This window comes from Trichoderma citrinoviride, assembly GCF_003025115.1.
Source record: "Trichoderma citrinoviride strain TUCIM 6016 unplaced genomic scaffold BBK36scaffold_4, whole genome shotgun sequence".
Taxonomy (NCBI): Eukaryota; Fungi; Ascomycota; class Sordariomycetes; order Hypocreales; family Hypocreaceae; genus Trichoderma; species Trichoderma citrinoviride.
In genome coordinates this window covers 1,074,917-1,095,650 of record NW_020194712.1, presented here as the reverse complement: position 1 = coordinate 1,095,650, position 20,734 = coordinate 1,074,917, and the positions used below count along the sequence as shown (strand labels likewise).

Genomic DNA, 20,734 nt, shown 5'->3' with positions numbered 1-20,734 from the left:
GATTCTTCCTAGGCTCTGTGATCTTTGTCCTCCTCACTCGATCGCTTCTTCTCAGTGACTCTCTTCTCCCTACGAGCCTTCCTCCTCTCATCTCCTAGACTATCCCTTTCGGCTCCGTCCTCACCTTTGCTCTCCTGGTTCTCCTCGCTTGGTTAAAATCATCCGAATCACGCGCCTTTCCTTCCTCACCTCCATCCTCAGTAGCTCTCCAATTTGACGCCAGTGCACTTCAGATCGGTTTCGAAACCAATTTGTCAATTGTTCGTACAAAGGGAGATAATATAGGCTAACATGGACCCGAGGTCGAAAGCCTCGTCCATCTTTCTGACACGAGTGGTTGTGAGGAAAAAGATGCCTTGGCAATATTTTCATATCCGGAGAATACTGCTCGGAGAGTTAGCGACGATGAGTGTTTGATATATCCTCCGAATGGATAGGGTAGATCATCCCAGGATTGACATTACCTGATACGAGACTATTGTGCATTGCATCCTTACCTGTCTCGCTAAGAAAACATCAGCCTACGAATTCTTTCAGTGACGTTCAACGACACTATCAGCTTTTGGAAACAATTCTCCTCACTTATGTTTGTTACGAATGAGGTCTGTTCAGGTCTCATTTTCGGAAACGCGAATTCTTTTTTGTCACGAAACGTGAGCTTGAATAATCATCTGCACCAGAGGTGCCTAGGTATATGTACCTTATGCTTGTGACCCTCCACGAGTATAAGGGAGAAACCTGACTGGAAATCTCATACGTCTTGATGGCTGCTATCTTCGTATTCGTTTAGTCGGCAAACTCAGGCATATTTTCAATATCAACAAACAGTTCAAAGGCTATATAGCGACGCCTTTCAGTATTAACTAGTGGGTTTCTATCGCATATGAGCATCAGAGATATATACATAAGTTTCAGTAAGGGCGTAGGCTACTACAATTTGACCAAATATATGCCATATCATAAATGGGAGACTTGAATAATGAATTAATATAAACATCACTTAGAACGTAGAAGCTAATTACAGCATGCTTTGCCCCAAATCAATCATACTACATGACTCCCTGCCAACATCTACCTCCTCATGACCCCGGCCGTTCATGGTAAACGGAATCAGTCCCGGGTCATATCTGCCATATACGCCTTGCCGTTTACGGGCCATAGCAAGAGGCGTAGACGGAGCAAGCGTAATCCTCGCCGCAGAAGACTGAGAAGTTCGCGTCGTTGGCGCGGTAGCAGGTGTAGGTGTTGCCGCCGGCACTGATGGTGCCCAGGACCTGGTCGGTGGCGGCGCCGCAGTTGGACGTCGACCAGGTGCCGTCACCGGACGGGGTGGGGATGGTGGCGCCCGAAGTCGAGCACGAGCCGTCATCGTAGAGGAACGACGAGTCGTTGCTATGATACCGAGGTCAGCAAGGTGGTTTGAACTCGATAGATGGGGGGGCTCAGAAGGAAAGTCCCCCCTCGTGTCTTATGTACATACCACGAGCCGAGGTTGTTGTCACCCCAGTGGATGTAGAAGTTCTGGACGCAAGATACGCCGCCCTCACCGATGGGAATGCAACCGTTGCAGTAGCTCATGGTGAGCTTCTGGTCGCGGGCATGGAGACTGGCGGGAGTGGCGGCGGCGGCGCCAGCCAGGACAGCGGCGACAATGGCACGAGTGAAGAACATTTTGGAGTGATTGGCGGTGGATTGGTTAAGATAAGGTAAGATTGGCGCTAGATTTGATGAGAGAAGGCAAGATTGGCTTGCTGGTTGTTCTGATGGAGGATGGACGAGAATAACTAGCTAATGATCGACGAAGGGGTTTTATACTTGTTATATCTCAGGGGTTGTCACTTCATGATACGTCTTCACTAGAAACAAACAGCCTTGACCCAACGCCGAATAAGCTTACACCGTCTTTATCGTCTTGGATATGTTGCCAAGGAACACTTCCTTGGTTATGGTTTCCAATATCCATGTCAGTCACCCGCCGCCCACCCCCCCCGGACAGCTGGGTCGAGGATAGACGCTGATCCTTTCCTCCTCCTGAAGGTAACTGCGCCCGGTTTGATACATCACACATGTGGCCATGGCAACTGGAAGCTTCTGCCTGCAGATGTGAGCCCCTGTCCAGCCAACGGCCCCCTACGCGTAAGGTCATGTTCTCTGGGTACCAGGGCTGAATATGAGAGAACACATTCCCTGAAATGCAACCCTGCAGAGCCTCAGTATGCAGTTGGAATCCGACAACTTGGTCTTTGTCTCTTCAAGGGGTATTTGCCTGTAGTTTTTAAGAAACTGGCAGAGTATTTCCTTATTCGCGGAGCATAGTGTCTCACTGCTAAACTCACCAGAACTCAACTCGGTCTTAAGGACTTCACAACGACGTCATGGCACAGACACATACGGGTACCTGAATCGGCAAACCACTGTGCTGAGATCGTGGGGAAAACGCGGGGGGTTGGAGTTTCCTCTTTGAGTACCTTACATATCCCATGTAAGACCTGACCCGGGTCGTCGCTCCGTGTCATGAATCGCGATTCTTGGCCCTCCAACGACTCGTACATACTGCCGCGACACGACAAGTGCCCTAATGACTAAACAGACAACCAAGTTCTACACGGGAAAATCGAGAGACTCGCATCCGGTTTGGAATTCTGGAATATACTTGCCATATTCAGTCACAACGGCCGCCGTGAACAAATGTGAATCCTATACGCCCCTCTAGCTTGCTCTTGGCATGGGCGCCACTAACCTGCATATATTCCAAAGGAGAATGCGAGAAACTCCAAATCGGGCGCTCCAAATGGGAATAGACACACTTATGTCATGCTTGATAACAGAGATGACCACGTCTATGCCTCTGTTCCAGGACCAGACAATGCCAACATTTTTTTGATAAGCAGCCCGAAAGAGCATACGCTGCCGTTTCTCTGGCGTTTCCATTACTCATCTGTCAGCATTTAGCCACCCATCCTTGCTTGTCCTTACAGGAGAGTGTGCTTTCGCTTAGCCGTACAGAGGTAGGGTATGTTGGTATAACATACTCTTTTCTAAGCGGAAAAATGAAGACCGTAAGCGATCTCATTGGCTCGATCCCTGCTATATCAGGTTGTTCCTTTCCAATAGACGTAGCTGCATGAGCCGCTTTTCCGTGGCCCATGCCACTTTTGAGTGTTAACCATATCCGTGTGCTTAACATCGTATACTACTACTGTAGCATTCTCGGGATCCCCACGTCCGGATCAGACCTTTCGTGGGAGATCGGCGGGCTAGGCGAAGTACAGGGATCGCTTCTATTCCGCTTCTCTGTGAGACGCGGAACGATAGTTGGTGAGATGACGTGTGCCAACGCCTTGATGGTGGGAACGAACTGTACGACCTGCTTAAGGGGGATTTTCTCGGGATAGTGGCGAAGACAGGCGCCCCCGTATTCAACATACGGCACATAGTAGCAACGGCGAGGTCAGAGGTTAAGGAAGAGTGGGAGTTGAGACGCAGGACGGACCAGGCTGGGAAGTCCTATCTGTCTGCCAGTCAAGTCACTGAAAATATATTATAGCAGCGAAGTCAAGAAGCGCGATAGTGCCTTTTGAACCTGTCTGCTGTGAGTGAGGGCCATGAAAAAGTATACACAGAGTAAACGTGGGCAGACTGGGGAGAGTCTAATAGACCTATAACCTTGAGCTGTATGTATAGGCCTTGGTAAGCCGTTTATATCGTCCAGTGCCTTGTTTTCTCTCTATTACGGCTGACTACGAGCAGTCTGTCTCAGGCCCACTATGAAGCTCATACCTGTGTTGCTTCTGCGTCACATTCATCCAGACGGATCATGTTCATGTTGTGGAATCAGTCCCATCTGAAACACTGAGCTTGCCCGATAGAAAGTAGGAGAGAGAGTAACATGTTCCTCGGCAGTGCTTTCCATCCGGATCACGAGATGATCCTTTCAAAACTTCTGTCCCCATGCAGCGTACCACGTTAAAGAACACTCTCCAGCTTCAGCTTCTCTCCGCACCTCCGCCACTAACATCTCAAGTTGCTCCAAAGTCATCGGCCTCTCCTCCTGCGGCGTATTCTGCAGTAGCATTGTGGCAGCACGGATCAACCCCTCCACCTCCTCATACCCCATCTCCTCAAGTTCCTTCGAAGCGGCACCCTTCCCCAGTACGCTCACGCCTTGTCTTTCTCCTACATTTCGAAGCACCCCCTCTCCAGCTCTCCTCACAATCTCAGCCGTCGATCCGCCCAGCGTCAGATTCATTCCAAAACGATCCGTGCCCCGTCCAATTAACTTCAACAACTTCACGTAGGGCCGGTCTCCCTCTTCGATCTCGTCCAGCATCAGGCACGTGTCGACAATCTGGATCCAACCGCCCGGTTTAAGCAACGCTATGAGCCGCCGTACTATATCGACGGCCCGGTCCATGTCACCCGCGATAGACAGCGCAAGCCGTTGGTGAACAAAGTCAAAGTACGCCTCCCACTTCTCTGGCCACGGCTTCAAAAAGTCTTGCTTCACGAGTGTAATATTGTTGGGCAGGTCCAAAGGCGGGAAATCCGCGATATCCGTGCCAATCAGCTCCGCGGTCTCCGGATCATCCAGTTGCTTCCGTACCAGCGTCAGAAAGTGCCCGTCAGCGGTTGCACTGTCAAGGATACGCAAATTCTTGCGAGATGTGTCCAAGGGACAGAGGATAAGGCTGCCACCGAGGGCGTCTACGGCAATATAGCCTTGGGCATGGAGACGTCGAGCCTCGGCAGCATCAGGAGGGGCTGGATATTGCGGGTCAGGGGCTGGATTCTGAGATTTTGACATGGTGGATGTAGCGAGTCTGATAGTGGATGTGGTCTTGAACTTACTTTCTTCACTTTATAGGTAAGCTTCTTTACGGAGATATCAGTTAGTTAAATACCTAATTCCCACTGCAGCTATGCAGTTGGGGGTATGACATGTATTGCCGTCATTGATGTTGCTGACTTGTGCTAAGCTGACAGAAGTGTACCTACTTCATGATAAGCCGACGAATGGGAGCATTTATCAAGGTTGCACAACTACACCCTTCTTGCCTCGGAAGGGTTGGTCGAATTGTTGTCTCTTCCATTTGCCTAAAGGGGCTTTATGACGTCTCAAATCAGATATCAAGGCCTGGATTCCCAGAGTATGTGTGCGACGCAACCAAAAGGGTAATTTTTCGCCGAGCCATCACTCGGCTCTCGTCACCTCCCCATCTATGATCTTCATTTCGCGCTGATGCCCCGATTCGGCTGTTATTCTTCTTCAGCCTCCTCACCTCCATCGCGACCACAACGTCGTCCTTTATCTCGTCAGCCTCACCATAGGGGAACCCCATCCCTTCATGAGCTATTACTGTTCAAGGCTCTTCTCTAAAGTAGACTACTATCGTCTCAAAAACTTGGTCGAATTGCATTTAATGATCTTCTTTTCTTTTCTATTTCTCGATTACTACTTTTAGCCATGGGAAAAGAAATACAGCAACGAGTTTCCCTGGTATTCCAGAGCCGAGCTCCTTCGAAACTGGAAAAGAGAATAGCAAGAGTAAGAGGAGTAGTAGTAAGAACAGAAAGTAGAAAGACAAGCCTTCTTTTCTGCTTTGTATAGTAAAGTAGGTAATAAGGACATTCAGAGCCGAGATGCTTATTATTGACACAATTGCGTCTGGGATAGACATGGAGAGTAAGATCATCAAACACGGGCCTGCTGCTGCAATTCATATAGTATACACATAGACCAAGCTCAGAAATTTGTTTTCTGGACGTATATTGCCTAAAGCCATGGGTCTGGTCACATCACATTGCAGTTCTAGATACATGAAAACGCCTTACCGACAGTGTGTCTCTGGATTCCAGCGCCCGTCGCTTCTATATGTCCTGCCATACGTTCCTATGCACCCTTTACATCCTTCCTTTCAATACTTAATTGTATATCGCTTACCCCATCTTCATCCCCCCATCTCTTCTTGTTGTATCTGTGTCATCTACCAAGGATCTCTCCACAGCCCATCAACATCCTTCCTTCATACAGGGTAGCCGATCTGCCATCAACATGAACCGCCAAGAGTGCACCAGGTAAGCAAGAGATCCAAGGGACGAATGAGATTTCTCATTTCAACCACACCTGAATCGAACGCGTTTAGATTGGACGTTTGTATCATGCATACATATCAGACTTACGGTGAACGATACTATTCTTACTCGGACGATAAGTAATGGCATGGTGGGTAGCATTGTCTGCAGGAGACGAGCAGCTTCACGTTAGTCCTATGCAGGGTGGCTTTTCACATGCTGCGTACCATATGCTCATGAAATTGTTTCCTCTTTTCCTCTATAACGACTACAATTCCCTCAATGCTCCTTAAGATGTGTCCAAAACGATGATAGCACCCTTGGATTGTATTAATTAGGAAGACGTTCATAAACCCATCAAAGCTGTCCTGTCATCTCACCTCGTCAGCCCAAGATAGACAGCTATCCAAAACCAACAGGCAGTCAAGTAAGCAGGGTCCAACATGCACGTGCTAAGCCTCTTCGAGCACCGATCTCAAGCCCAAGCTGTTCATTTCCTCTCCACCATCATACATCATGTCCGCCATACTACTCGCTCACCAGCTCCATCCATATCTCGGATGCTGAACCATGAAATCACCCGACTTACACGCTGCTGTTGCCGACATCAAAGCGCTCCACAGCCGGAAATACCAGGTCATGAAGCTCACGACTGATTTGCACCTCGTGGCTGCATTTTATTCGTACATGAAGAACCTCTTATCGCATCAACAGATCCTGCTGCGCACCCTCAACAGATAAATGTATCCCTCGAGTCAACCATAGGGTTGACATATCTTGCAAACCGCAACAAGAAGAGACCACAGGAAGATATCACCGATGCATCTACCTCTTCATCGGAAATGCTCAAGTGCACTGCCGACAAGGTATCGGGTGCCTCCAGGCACAGGTCTATATATAGATAGCTGCCATGTGAGATAGATGGCACTAGATGATGCAGCCGCGCCGATCCACCAGGCCTCGGGAGGGGTTAAAAATGCTGTGAAGAGAAACTAGGCAGCGAAGTGTGGACCGACCTAACGGGACTCGATGGCGTTCTTCGCCAGACAGCAGGAGAGAGAATCCCGTCCACTCCAAAGCGAGGACCTGGGGATTCGTGGTGATGACTTCACCTCTTCAAGTCACTCGATTCGAAGAAATCGTCCAAGTTCAGAGAGGAGATGGCCAGCAAGACAACCTCCCTCAGCTCGTCATAGAAAGACACCCAGACCAAGCCTTATTATATCAATCCCAACCAGAGACCCTTTTTATACACATATCAATACACCCTATCCATCATCCCTTCATCCCCATCCCCATCCCCCATAACATAGCTCACCCCTCCAACGGCGGCATGAACCCCATCCCCGTCCCCTCCCCGCCCGCACTCCTCCTCCTCACATGCTCCCTCAACCTCTCCAGCACCTCGCTATCCCTCCACCGCCGCGGCACCGGCCTATACGCAGGCTTGAAGTTGCCCACCGTCTGCGCCCACTCCCCCTTGGGCGGGCTCTTCGGCAGCGCCTCGTCCTCCTTGCGCGCCGTCGCAAAGTCCTCGCTCGACGAGGCGCTCGCGGGGCTCATCGTCACCGACGGGTTCGTGCTCGAGTTGGGCTCCCGCTGCGTCGCCCAGTAGTAAATGTCCCAGTCGTTCTCGTCCAGGAAGAGGTCGTACTGGTCCAGCTCCGCCGTCGTCATCGTGGGCAGGTGCTGCGCTGCGAAAGTCGACAGGAGGAGGTCTGATTCGAGGGTTCCGCGCTTTCGGGATTGATCTAAAAGCGGAACAAGTCAGCCCTCGTTGTGTTCCATCTGTATCTTCTGGGTATATATCATGTGCGTGAAACCGTAGAGAGTGGAAGAGGGTTCGAAAGAAAGAAAGAAGAGCTGCAACATACACAAAAGCCTCGCCCGCTTCGTCTCGTCGTCCTCGCCCACTCTCCTCAGAGGCTCGATCCGAAACGTCGCACCCTGCAGCTCGCCAACGCCGAGCTCGCCGGCCGTCGAACCCGCGTCGTCGCTTCTCCGGAGGGAAGAAGAAGTGGTGAAGGCGCATCGTGCCCGGGATGCAGCTACCAAGCACCGGAAAGGCGCGGCCGCCGCGGGACGTAACGCAGTTCTAACAGAGAACGACATGTTGTATATATGAGCAAAGAAATAAAAGAATTAGTAGCAATCTTTGTGCAGTTTTGCAAGCAATTCAACCTGTGAAATGCTCTAGAAATTGTAAAGTCGTGTATGACGAAAACTATCAGCCGAGGCCGGATGGGCAAATTCGGCAACCACTTATGCAGGTGATTATTCATTCATTCTTCCAAGCTCCCTCTTGGGTGCAGCCTCGCAACAACCCGCAGCATCAATATATATACTCAAATAAGAAGTCCTCATAACATCAATTGGTCTAGTGGCGCAATGGCAGCGCGTTGCTTTCCGGTGGCAAAGGTTCCAGGTTCGAGTCCTGGCTAGATCGGACTAGGCTGTTCTTTTTTTGCTGCTTTTTTGGGCTGCGCGGTCAAGCGTTATTCGCTCGACGGCCCCTGCTGGATCGCTTCGTTCCGCATGAGATCGGATTCAACCCCTTGCTGCTTGTCAAGGGTGGCAATTTTTCTGCTTCAATCAGCTTCCTGTGCCTTTTTTGTCTTCATCGGCAACGTCTCTGCCATTACGTACATTTGCAAGGGTAAGCGAGAGGCATACAGAGCTCCAAACCTCACAACACGAGAGAGAGCAGCAAAATTATCAACAGCTTCAATTCAATCGTACAGGAACTACACACTTAGAAGACTAGCAACACAGACAACGAATGAAGAAACAAAAGATGAAGAATGAAAAAAATGTAGATCCATCTCATCATACAGGCAGTGGGATGATGATCATCATGTAAGTGAGGCAAAGGGCTCGTCTTTCGACACCAGCCATCGTTGCTCGACATTAGGTCATTAAGTTGCGGGATAGCAAGAGACACGCTTTTATAGACAACCCGGGGCCACGCCATGCGTCGCCCTCGAGTGTCGCCAAAGACAAAAAAACTTTTGAGAAAGACGTCAACCTCTAATGCTTTTGGTCCCATTGAGAGTTCTCCTGTAACCGTGTTGAGTACCCCGAAGAACGGCATAGCTCGCTTCCAAAGGCCAGTTCCTGCTTGCGCCGTCTACCCGATGGAGAAAACGACAGGTGTCGCAAACGCTGGAAAGGAAACCCTGCGGTCTTGATTGAGATGCTTAAAATATAAACGAAAGGAGATGCATATGCAGATGCTGTAAAGAAATACTTCGTCAAGTGGTGGGGCCAGGGGCACGTCTGTGCACCGTCCTCGCTCGTATTTGGTTTGCCTTGGTCTCAAAAGACTCCGAGGCGTCATCATAGCCCTAGGGCGTTGACTTCGGAAGAGATACTTCGATGCTTTTTGTGGCTGCTTCCGCTAGCCTCGCTCGTAGCCTTGCGCTTTGCAGACAAGGCGTTGACAGGGCCGCGGGCCATATCGCTCAGCTGCTTCTTATGCCGCCGGGCTGGAGTCAAAGGAATAGCTGCCGTGTCGAAGCGATCCGACTTCAAGCCCCTAAGGGCAGTGTAGTTGTACGGCCCGCTAAAGGCCAGGGAGTCTTGGGTCGCTTGGTTGCTCAGAATCAGCTGCTGGTTGATTTGATTGCGGCGGAAGGCGCCGACAGTGTTTGGGTTCAGATGCGACAGGACTTCTCCCATGTCGCTCGAGGCAGTGGTCGGGCGATTGGGTGACGCACGCCATTTGTTGTCGTTTCCTTCGTCGCCAGACGACTCATCATCGTCGCCCTCACCAAACGTGATGAAGTCATTGATGTTGAGCTTTTCTTCATCGTCCTCCTCCTCTTCCTCCTCCATGCTATGGGCGGTTGAGCTATCGTCGGCGTTAGCCTCGGATGGGAAGGGGAAGAATGCCTCCGCGGGGCCCATCGCCTGTGCATTGACAAAGTCACCAAAGGTGTTGGAAGAGAACATGGCGCTGAGCATCATGTTGGCTGAGTTGCTGAGCAGCGAAGGCGAATGCTCAGCCTCAATCGCCCAGGGAAAGTTGAATTGCTCAGGGGACAGGTCGAGCTGGTGCCGTCGAGTGGGCGTGAAGATCATCATCTTGCGCGTCAGTGGGTTGAGCACAGCGATGGGCTTCTTGTCCGACCGGTCAAGGTTGAAGCGGCCCACGCGAGGCTGGCCACGCTCTGGCTTGACGGGCGAGTCTGCCTCGGAATTCGATGCCTCGTCGTCGCTCATTGCGTTAGACTGGCGCCGACTCCTCTTGCGGATGATGGGCTCGGGAATGTCTTCTTCGTCAGTTGTGTCGCCATCAGCTGAGCAATTGGTGTTAGCATGGAAGCACAGACGCCAGCAAGGTGCCACGTCAAGTAATCGTATGACTCACACTCATAACCATCAAGCTCCAAAGGCTCCTCAAAAGTCGGGGTAAAATTCTCAACCGCATTGACAGGCCCAGCAACGGGCATGACAGAGGCCTTATCGTCCTCTGACAGTTGTCGAATCACTTCCTCGGCTTCAGAGTCTGAGTCCTCTTCCTCTTCTTCCTCGTAATGGCCGTGGTAGTCCCAGAAGGAGTTGGAGCCGGAGGACTCATCAGGGTCATGTTCAATCTCCTTGCGGAAGGCAGGATCGAGGGCATTTTGCGAGACGAAAATGTCGGGGAATAGATCGGCATGGTCGTCTTCTGTTTCCGTGGAATCAGAGTCGCTGTCCGGCACGTCGAAGCGAACATGGCGCTCTACGACGGGGTCCGAAGCGAAGGCGTTGGGATCGTGATAGAAGTCGTGCTCGTCGTCCACTTCTGACAAGATGCCGGCCCAGCTGGTATTGTCAGCATCCCCGTCATCTTCATCCTCAGCCTCCTCTTCGACATCGTCGTCGTCCTCATCGTCATCGTCGTCGTCGTTATCGTTGCCAGCGTCTTCTTCTTCGGCGTCGTCATCCGACAGCGGTCGAGGAGCGCCAGAGGCATTGGGTAAGCCCTCTGTGAGTATCATTTCCTCCTCGACCGCAATTACATCCTCCTCATCGTTGTCCTCGGAGTCACTGATGTCCTCGACGGCCGAGTAGCCCTCCTCGTCGGAGAGATCAAGAGATGATGATGTGTCCGAGCCACGCCGACGCTTCTGGGCTTTGGCCGCAGCTGCGGGGTACTTTTGACGAATGTTGCGAGACATGTTGTGTTGTATAGTCTTGTAATGAGATAAAACTTTTGTGTATAGAAGATTATCCTGGTAATAAGGGGGTCCGCTTTGACCGTGATAAACGGTCTTGGTGTCTGAAATCAGGCGGAGTTGGCCAGATGGATGCAGTAGAGATGCAGTCTATAGCTTCTCAATGCTTGCTGTTGGACCTTTGTATCGAGTAGAACGATGTGTGGCCGAATGAAGTGACAATTTGTAGAGTGTTATTGTTCGTAGTCAGGGATTGCAGGGAAAGGGTAAGCTGTCAAAAAGCTGAATTTGTTGAAAACTTTTTTTTTCCAGCAATTGAGACGTTGAAGGCCCTATACGAGCGGGCAACTGGCAGGATTCGTGATTCAGAGACAGGCTTTTCGAAGAGCATCCGAGCTCGAGAGCGGGAAAAGAACCTGTTGAGAAGCTTTCGTCGATTGGATTGATAACTGGATTTGGGCACGTTGGAACTGCTGGACTGCGAGCCGTGATGGGCACGGCCCGCAGTGGGCGTTTACAGCTCAGCGACGGCCGAAGGCATTGTGGCTCGACGAAGTTTCTGACTGGGGGGTTTGCTCTGGGGATTCCTGGCTATAGGGCGACTTCGTTGTCTGGATTGAAGGTGTTGCTGGTGATGCAGCAGAGGGGAGGAGAAGGGGAAGAAGAGCAGCAGAAAAAAAAGTTTTGATGGCCCCGCGAGAGGAGTACGGCGTTCCAGGTACCTCCTGCCAAAACTTCATCGCAATCCCGTAACTTTTTTTTCACTTCTTTTTGAGAATGATTCGTTCGAGGTGGGGTCTGCGCTCTGATTCGCCGACGCAGAAAGATGGAGAGAAGGCTAAGCTGATTCAAGACCGAGCCTGGACCAAATGCCGCGATAAAAATCTAAAAATCAGAAGAACCAAAGACTAAGAAAAAGTCACGTCCATCAAGCGATCGTCACCGCTTCTTTGCGTCAGGCGCTGTGATGCGCTAATTGGCGAGCGCTGTGCAGCTGCTCCCAGCGGGCGAGAGCACTAAAAGACCGCCTGTAACTTCTTGTCGTGGCGGGGCATCGTCTCCCATCAATGGATCCCCGCCGGTTTTTGCAGAGGCGCCACTTTGGACGTGCAGAATCGGCCTCTGATTTGATGCGTGACGTGCATATCGGGCTCTGCATCGCGGGCATTCGCTGCCCTTGGCCTTGACTCTACAGGCATTGGTCGATGTTGATTTTCTACGTTTTCGGATTTGATTTTGGAGAGCAGCAGTCGATCACGAGACGCAAGTTGCAGCTGAAAGAGTCCAGCAACGAGCAGCTCCACCTACAAGTTCTTGCAACGCCTCCAGTATATCATCATCGGTTACGTCCAGGAGACAGACTCCAGTCACCGTATGAGTCCTTTCACAGCGCCACTGAGGGGCTATCGCTCCTTTCTCTCTGCTTCTGAGTCATAAAAGCCTTTTTTTTTTTTTTAATGTGCCTGTTGATGGAGATACTACTGGTCTCGTATTGATAGCCGACACTGATAAGGTAGCTGGTTCAAGCCTTCAGCCTGCTGTGGCAAGTGTGGGTATCATCTTCACCTCAATCTTCTTGTCCGCCTTCATCTTGAGATATGGAAAGGTGCTGAAATGTGACAATGTGTACGAAAATCAAAATGATCTCGTCGAGACCAGCTAATGCTTCTTTATGTAGCAAGATGCTCTTCAAACCAATCCGGTGTCCTCCGCTCTATCCGCCGTCTGATATCAATACCGCTTATCGTCTGCTCTAGAGGATGTGTACCCATAGTCCAGTTCTAAATCACACGCTGTCTTCCCACAAAGAAATCAGAATCCCGCCATGACGCTCCAAAACGCCCGTGAATATGCAAACAAGTAGAATCTTAGGGAAACATGGAAAACAACTTCACGGCTTCGAATCCGCAAGCATCCCCGCAAACCGAGTCTCGTCTTTGGTCTGCTTCAAGAACGGGAAAAGCCGGGATCCTCCCGTGCCGGTCAGTTCTCCCTTCTTTTCCTTTTCCGAGGAGGAGCTCGCCAGGTTCTTGCGAGTCGAGCCGGTCCAGGGCTGCTTGGAGGGAATAAGGATGTATCGCGTCACGATACCGATGTGCTTCTGCCGGAACCTGGTCAGGGTCTCCGTGGCTTCAGTGTAGGCCTTCCTGAGGCGCTGCTCTACCTCGCCTTCAGAATCCTCGAGGTCGAGCGCGAGCTGGCGGATGCTGCCCAGACGAGCCACGTGCACGAGGAACCTCGCGTGAGGGCCTGGCATGTAGTCTCTCATCTCCTCGTGGAAGCTGCGCTTGCTCTCCGAGTGGCCCTTGTGCTCGATGCCGAGGACAATGTCCCAGAACATGATGAGCGAGCTCTGGCCGTTGCTTCCGCCCCTGAGCTTCCTCCACTCGCCTCTGCCGTTTCCTTCGTCGTAGAAGACGCCCTTGGGCAGGCCGGCAGCCTCCATGTTCATGGTGCCGGCAAGGAATGGTCGAATCTGGTGGTAGAAAACCATGGGGTCGCAGCGCTCATGCATGCGCTCCAAGAGAACGCCGACTTCTTCAATGTGCGTCTTGAGCTCTTCCAACGCCTCGATGATGACCTGGTAGTCGTGGGTCTTGATGGCCTCGATGGCACGGGTCATGGTTGGGATGATGGAGGCAGCCTTGGCCTCCATGGCGACGCTGATGAGAAGAAACCATGACTCGGACTCGGTTCCGGTAAAGGAGAGCAGGGTGCTGAGCTGCTCCACGTCGGCGAAGTCGTTTCCATGGCAGTGAAAGTTCCAGAGGTTGGCGCCAGCATAGGTCAGAGTGGGAGGCAGCTCCAGATGGGCGGAGACACGGAGGAATGGGACAGTGAGTGTCGGTGGCAGAGTCTGTTGACACAGGTTTAGTTAGCACGGAGACGAGTCCAAGGCGGTCTTGAAAGCCAGGCGTACCTGTTCAGGTAGATCCCCTCCCCAGATGTATGCGTTTGCGAAGAAGGACAAGATGACATAGGCTCTGCGCCACTCGGCTTCAGACTGCAGACGGTCTGTCGACAACATGGGAAGCTGTCTGATGGCGTCACGGATACGGCCAGCTTCTATCAGCTCTGGCAGGTTGTGAGCAACGAGCTCCCATGGCTTATAGTATGAATCCGAGAGCATCTTGGGGAGGTTCTCCTCGGGGAGGAAGGCATTTCGTGAGACGGCAAACTTGGCCAGATCTGTCGGCTCCAGACCCAAGGTCTCTTCCAAAAGGGCATGAGGAGACATGATGAATGAATGTAGCTGATATGAAAAGTCAAGAGGAGCCGCTTTTCGTTATACGCTTCGGTGGACGAAGCACAACAGAGCAAGCAAACCGAGACGAAGAGTACTGGAAAGAGGAAACAGAGATGAGGGTATTTCTTTCTCTGGCGTGGTCCTGGCTTGATGCTCTTGGACTCTGGATCCGCTGAATGAAGGACGCTTTGGCCTGTTATATGATCTTTTGTGTAGGCGGCTGCAGTTGGGAGATCGTGGAGTTGGGAGCAAGAGACTCTCGCAAGCTGACGGGATCAAACGGGGAAGCATCGAATCACGCCATGTGGACACTGGACATTGTTCGAGGACAATGATTCTCGTTGCCAAGATCCATCATGAGCCCCGTCCATTCTACGGAGGCACGGAGCACTGCAGGGCTATGCAAGGCATGAGAGGGAGGGAGCACGGATCGTGAGCTGCATGTAAATGGAGATGACTACCAGTTATCCTCTGTTCCGCGTTTACATCCGAAGCTCCGTCTTCCCATCAATAGCGACTAGAGGCTTGGCCTAGCGCCGTGCGAGGAGGATGGACTCGGAGTTGGCCAGGGGGATCGACACGTTGGGCCGAGTCGACGCCACAAGTCAGATTTCAGATTTGCGAGGTTGTTGGAGAGCTTACAGACTGGGATCCTTTGTTTGGGTCGGAGCATTGGACTGATGGCTGAGTGAAGTTTTGATGGAGACGGCCTTGGCTTCGAGATTGCGATACGAGGCGGCCGTTCCGACCCGGATTCTGGGGCAGAGATATGCTGCGAGGACGAGCAGCTGGAGTTGATTATTTGCACGCACTGGCACAGTGTATCACATTTGTATCAAGCATCACAGTGCTTCCGCGGGACTTTGCTCAACGAATTACATCTACGCATCAACACAATTGCATGCGAGAATCTCGGGGACTATCTTGCAAGCAGCATAGTCGGAACATGTCGTTGCAGAAAGTCATCATTCCCAACGGTGTTGGACTTACATGGCCGTCAGGGGGCTTGCCGGGTGAAACACTGGGAGATGTTAGTAAGATCTGTTGGTAGAATCTGTCTCCAGACAACGAGCAGACATTCATGCTAACGAAGCCCACTTGATCATATCCCGGTAATTATAACTATCTCAACGGCATAAGGGCTAAATACTCCGTAACGGACTGCAGTACCCAGTGGCGAGCCTGTATCTATTTCTGTAGCCAGTCTGTGCGTAAGAGCTCGACCGACGGCTTCACTGTTGTCTGTGCAGTTCCTCTCTTGTTGCCTCCATCTATGCATCTCAACGAGTTCGCATGATGGATGTTTTGACGACGCTATGCAAGTATTACGCGCTGGAGTAAATGTCATCGTGATTGCGTCGAGAGACGTCAAGCGAGGTGCGGCAGTTCGGCCACGGAAGTTCGGAAGAAGGATGGCGGAAGTGCGGATTTGCAACCCCCGGCCGTCTGACGGGCTTATCATCACTCGTTGCCGTCATGGGGCTCTTCCACATCGAGTAATTATGCAATCGATAAGCCGGAGAGCGGCGGCAGGACGCGGAACGACGCGGGACAAGCAGGAAAATGCATGAACAGGCAGCGCTTGGACGGAGGGAAGATAAAAAAGGGTGCTGATTAAGAGGACCAGAGCGCCACCTCGTCGAGACTTTTGCGAGCGAGAGAGACTGGAGAGAGACGGAACTCACTGAGAGAAGAGACGAAAGAAGTGCCCCTTGATGCCGTTGTTCTGCAGAGCGTTGCCTCCCACCAGAGCCCTGTCCAGACGTGCGCTGTTTTCATCATATCTCAACGTCAGCCCCATCTACTACAGCATCAGAAACAACAGCAACATGAGTCTCAAGGCCTTTGTCGAGCGTCTTCGCAGCGGCGCCCCGCCCGAGTTCCCGCAGGACGCAAACTCGCTGCAGTTTGCCCAGAGCCTCGACTCTCAGGACTCGCTCCGGCACCTGCGCGACGACTTCATTTTGCCCACCAAGGCGTCGCTGAAGAAGCGAGCGTTGGACGGCACCATTCCCGGTAAGCCAGCCATTGATCTCGCCTTCTCAAGTTGAAACGGCATCAGCATCAGGGGGGGCGAAGAAGAGGCGGAATAAAATGAAGAAAGGCAAAAGGCCGTGGGCGCCAAGGTCTAGGGCTCCGAGGACACGGGCAACTAAGGCCCAACAGCCCGTTCATTGTTCTATTGTATTGAAGGGGGTTTCTTGTCGCGGCTGCTAATTGGACGGTGCAGGACAGGTGAATAGCGGCACCAACGGCGTCAATGGAGCTGGAGCCGGAGCTGGAGCGAAGGACGGAGACGAGCAGGGCATCTACTTTGTGGGCAACTCGCTGGGCGCGCAGCCAAAGGCCGTCCGCGAGTACGTCCACGCCCAGCTCGAGACGTGGGCGTCGGTGGGCGTCAACGGCCACTTCACAGACATGGCCGCCTCGCCCCTGGTGCAGTGGCAGGACATGGCCGAGGACTGCGCCAACAAGTCGGCGGACCTGGTCGGCGCCTCGCCCAGCGAGATCGTCTACATGAGCACCCTGACGGTCAACCTGCACATGCTCATGGCCAGCTTCTACCGGCCCGACGACCGGCGGCACAAGGTCATCCTGGAGTGGAAGCCCTTCCCCAGCGACCACTACGCCATCGAGAGCCAGATTGTGTGGCACGGCCGCGACCCGGCCGCGAGCATGGTCAAGATCGAGCCCGACCAGGGCTTTGTCATTTCCACGGAAAAGGTGCTGGCCACCATCGACGCCCACGCCGACTCCACGGCGCTCATCCTGCTGCCCGGCATCCAGTACTACTCGGGCCAGCTGTTCGACATCCCGCGCATCACCGCCTACGCCAGGGAGCGCGGCATCGTCGTCGGCTGGGACCTCGCCCACGCCGCCGGCAACGTCGAGCTCAAGCTGCACGACTGGGACGTGGACTTTGCCTGCTGGTGCACCTACAAGTACATCAACGCCGGGCCCGGCGCCACCGCGGGCGCCTTTGTGCACGAGCGGCACGGCAAGGTGGAATATGACGGTGACGACGGCGACGCGGAGGCGCCCAAGTACCGCCCTCGCCTGGCCGGCTGGTACGGCGGCGACAAGCGCGTGCGCTTCAACATGGCCAACACGTTCGTGCCGACACCGGGCGCCGCCGGCTACCAGGCGTCGAACCCGTCGGCGCTGGACCTGGCCGCCGTCTCCGCGGCGCTCTCCGTCTTCAACAAGACGAGCATGCGCGACCTGCGGTCCAAGGCCCTCGTGCTGACGGCGTACGCGGAGCACCTGCTGGACCAGATCAACGCCGAGAAGGCGGACGCGCCCTTCTTCACCATCATCACGCCGCGGGACCCGGCCCGGCGCGGCACGCAGCTGAGCGTCCTGCTGCGCGAGGGCCTGCTGGACGGCATCGCGCAGGCGCTGGAGGAGAACGGCGTCATGTGCGACAAGCGCAAGCCCGACGTGCTGCGCGTGGCGCCGGTGCCGCTATACAGCCGGTTCGAGGACGTGTGGCGGTTTATGCAGATTCTGCGCGGCGCATTGGGTCTTAAATGAGCGAAGGGTTTTGAAAAGCGAGGAGTTTTGTTGTCTTGATGTATGAGCATGGCTAGAGGTTTGGATGAGATATGATGCTGTTTCCTAAACACAAAGCATGGGATATTGGATGGGACTAGGTTATGATATCAATGACAGTCTTTCATTTCAAGGTAGATCCTGTAATCTATTTCTTCCAGATGTAGATTACTTATAAACGTTGGCAATGTTAAGCGTCTGTTGTGTTCTATCATTAACCCCCCCGGAGTCCCAACACCAGCCCATTCCCCCAAGTCCATCACATCTATGCAAAAACACTTATACCCAATCCTCATCAATCTCCTCCATCACCACATCCAAAGTCCCCCCCCTAGTTCGGCAGAGGAGCATCCGTGCTCCTGATAACCTCACTCCACTCATCCAAGATCCTCCCCGTCTCCGCCATCTTATTCCTGATGACCCCCTCCGCATCACTCCCCAGCACCACCCTCACAGGCAGCGCCTTGCCACTCGCAACCCCCGTCCCCGTCAGCGCATCAACAATCACCTCGGCCCCCTTGTCCACATCCCCGAGCTGCCTCCCATCCGTCACAGCAAGCCTCCTCCTCGACATCCCCGTCGGCGTGCTCTCGTCCTCGTACGCCTCGATCCTCGCCTTCGTCGACACCCTCGCGCTGGGATTCAGGAACCCCGTGCGAAAGTATCCCGGCTCCACGACCGTCGCCTTGATCTGGAACGGCGCCAGCTCCGCGGCGAGCGTCTCAGCAAGCGCCGAGCAGGCCCATTTCGTCATGCCATAGACACCACCACTCGGCGCCCCTCGCCAGCTGCCTAGGCTCCCAAACGTAGCCACGGCGCCCCTGACTCCGTTCTCCGCGCTGACGGGCTGCGCGCGCATATGCGGCAGGAACGCCTGGATCGTCCTCATCGCCCCAAAGACGTTGGTGTCGAAGCTCGCCAGCACCTCCTCCGGGCTGGCCTCCTCGATGGCGCCCTCGAGGATGTAGCCCGCCGCGTTGACGAGGTAGTCGACGCGGCCGTGCTGCGCAAAGACGGCCGCGGCGAGGTCCCTGACGGCCGGGAGGGGCGACGTCACGTCAAAGGCGAGCGTGTGGGCGCCGGCGGCGGCGAGGTCCGCGAGGCGGGATGGGTTGCGGGCGGTGGCGACGACGGTGTGGCCGCGGCGGAGGGCGGCGAGGGCGATGGCGCGGCCGAAGCCGGAGGAGGCGGCCGTGATGAACCAGACGGGGGGCATGGTTGGGTCAGGGGGGGTGATGTAGCTGTTGGTGGTGATGGTTGTGTCGAAGTTGATCAGAAGAAATTTTCAAACAATATGGTGTTGGTGATGACGGTGGCAATGGTGTTGTCTTCTATGTCGAAATGGTTCAGGGAAGTTGAGATTGGCGATGGTAGCGATCCTGTTGTTATGTCTTCGACGTTGGTGATCGATGGCGATGGTGTTGATGGTGTATAAGTCACACCAAACCACCACAACAGCGCCAGCTTCTCCCCCTTTTATCCTCGTTCCATCATCCAAAAGATTCGAGCTTCATGTTGACTCATTACAAATTCCCTGGATTGCAAAACGTCATCTAAAAGCACAAACCCAAAGCTCTCCAAACGGAGAAACATCAATCCAGCCTTATCGCCATCGCAGCCTTTCGGCGTTTAACCCTCGACCGAAAAGGCCACGCCCGGCTGCTTCTCGGGCTTCGGCTGGCGCTGCCGAACCATTCATCCCAGGGTCGTTCGATTCAACTCCGTACGTGTATGTATATTGAGCCCCGGCCTTATGTCCGAAGCTTTCCTTCTGGAAGGCCGATTTCACTAGCAAAGCTGGTTTCATGACATACCTATTGAAGCATGAGATAAAGGCAGATGGCTGCGGCAATGAGAGTGGCGAGGCTCAACCATCCAAGGACCGACCAACAGTATCCAGTTCTCAGTCCTCCTCAACAGCTGGCATCTCCCATTTCCCGTCGCCATCAACTCCGTCTCTTCAAGTCAAGATCAGACGGAACTCGAGCTCTGTCTTTTGTGTTGGTGGGATATGTACAATCATCACATCACAAGCTACCACCAAAGACAAAAAGAAAACTTGAACCCGGCGTCTTTCCTCACGCTTATTATAGGCGGGATATGCCCAATTGCCTCAATTTCCCGACGATGACATCGGCAATTGGAGCGGCAGAAAGAAGGACCATTCGTGCTTTTCTTGGCAGATTGAGCACCTGTGGTAGGATAAAAATCCGCTAACTTGGTGCTCACTGCGACCAAATGACAAGAGGGGAAGAGGAGGAGGTGCCGTGGGAATTTAGCACCTCCATGCTTCTCCGCAATCGGGTGGGAATCAGTGGGATATCTTGAGCCGAGGGGGGAGCATCTCACGATTTGACACAATGGGTTGATTTCTCTTCTTCAGGGCTGTTTCTTTGGCAGAAATTACTTAAACTGCAGAAAGAGCTTCAAAGCCTGCAGAATCAGCCACAACACCACCGCAACCAGCATCACCATGGCCTCCTCCTCCTCCATCCCCTGCCCGCCCCGCGGCATCTACGTCCCCGCCGTCGCCTTCTTCCACCCCGACGAGACCATCGACTTCGACGCCATCCGCGCGCACCTCACGCGCCTGGCCGAGGGCGGCGTCGACGGGCTCGTCATCCAGGGCTCCAACGGCGAGGCCATGCACATGCTGCACGACGAGCGCCAGCAGGTCCTGCGGCTGGCCCGCGAGGTGCTGGAC

The 20,734-nt window shown here is 53.3% G+C and overlaps 8 protein-coding genes and 1 non-coding gene across 9 annotated transcripts in view; 3 read left to right on the top strand and 6 right to left on the bottom strand.

The window, feature by feature from the left end:
- Positions 1–1,148: 1,148 nt before the first annotated feature.
- On the bottom strand, positions 1,149–1,671 carry BBK36DRAFT_1114798 (hypothetical protein; the record flags this gene model as incomplete). Its single annotated transcript, XM_024890067.1, has 2 exons — positions 1,149–1,392; positions 1,481–1,671. 2 exons carry the CDS (start codon positions 1,669–1,671, stop codon positions 1,149–1,151), a joined length of 435 nt encoding a protein of 144 aa, XP_024751424.1.
- Positions 1,672–3,934: 2,263 nt separating this feature from the next.
- On the bottom strand, positions 3,935–4,804 carry BBK36DRAFT_1139611 (hypothetical protein; the record flags this gene model as incomplete). Its single annotated transcript, XM_024893323.1, has 1 exon — positions 3,935–4,804. The coding sequence occupies one exon, from the start codon at positions 4,802–4,804 to the stop codon at positions 3,935–3,937; it is 870 nt and encodes a 289-aa protein (XP_024751423.1).
- A 2,582-nt stretch (positions 4,805–7,386) lies between these two features.
- On the bottom strand, positions 7,387–8,184 carry BBK36DRAFT_1114975 (DUF339-domain-containing protein; the record flags this gene model as incomplete). Its single annotated transcript, XM_024890083.1, has 2 exons — positions 7,387–7,823; positions 7,947–8,184. 2 exons carry the CDS (start codon positions 8,182–8,184, stop codon positions 7,387–7,389), a joined length of 675 nt encoding a protein of 224 aa, XP_024751422.1.
- Positions 8,185–8,446: 262 nt separating this feature from the next.
- On the top strand, positions 8,447–8,518 carry BBK36DRAFT_t71. The gene has a single exon. It is a non-coding gene; the product is annotated as a tRNA-Arg (tRNA).
- An 890-nt stretch (positions 8,519–9,408) lies between these two features.
- On the bottom strand, positions 9,409–11,234 carry BBK36DRAFT_1115054 (hypothetical protein; the record flags this gene model as incomplete). The annotated part of the gene is made up of 3 exons (XM_024890092.1): positions 9,409–10,370; positions 10,442–10,469; positions 10,563–11,234. The coding sequence occupies 3 exons, from the start codon at positions 11,232–11,234 to the stop codon at positions 9,409–9,411; spliced, it is 1,662 nt and encodes a 553-aa protein (XP_024751421.1).
- Positions 11,235–13,122: 1,888 nt separating this feature from the next.
- On the bottom strand, positions 13,123–14,469 carry BBK36DRAFT_1139608 (Indoleamine 2,3-dioxygenase; the record flags this gene model as incomplete). The annotated part of the gene is made up of 2 exons (XM_024893322.1): positions 13,123–14,088; positions 14,152–14,469. The coding sequence occupies 2 exons, from the start codon at positions 14,467–14,469 to the stop codon at positions 13,123–13,125; spliced, it is 1,284 nt and encodes a 427-aa protein (XP_024751420.1).
- A 1,838-nt stretch (positions 14,470–16,307) lies between these two features.
- Positions 16,308–18,012, top strand: BBK36DRAFT_1167375 (kynureninase; the record flags this gene model as incomplete). The annotated part of the gene is made up of 2 exons (XM_024895039.1): positions 16,308–16,524; positions 16,775–18,012. 2 exons carry the CDS (start codon positions 16,308–16,310, stop codon positions 18,010–18,012), a joined length of 1,455 nt encoding a protein of 484 aa, XP_024751419.1.
- Positions 18,013–18,361: 349 nt separating this feature from the next.
- BBK36DRAFT_1114914 (NAD(P)-binding protein) lies at positions 18,362–19,246 on the bottom strand (the record flags this gene model as incomplete). The annotated part of the gene is made up of 1 exon (XM_024890076.1): positions 18,362–19,246. The coding sequence occupies one exon, from the start codon at positions 19,244–19,246 to the stop codon at positions 18,362–18,364; it is 885 nt and encodes a 294-aa protein (XP_024751418.1).
- Positions 19,247–20,503: 1,257 nt separating this feature from the next.
- Positions 20,504–20,734, top strand: part of BBK36DRAFT_1139605 (aldolase) — a gene marked incomplete at both ends in the record, with an annotated part of 1,064 nt that continues 833 nt past the window's right edge. The window contains one exon of the mRNA XM_024893321.1: positions 20,504–20,725. Coding sequence (XP_024751417.1) covers positions 20,504–20,725 — 222 coding nt within the window. The remainder of the gene's footprint in view (positions 20,726–20,734) is intronic.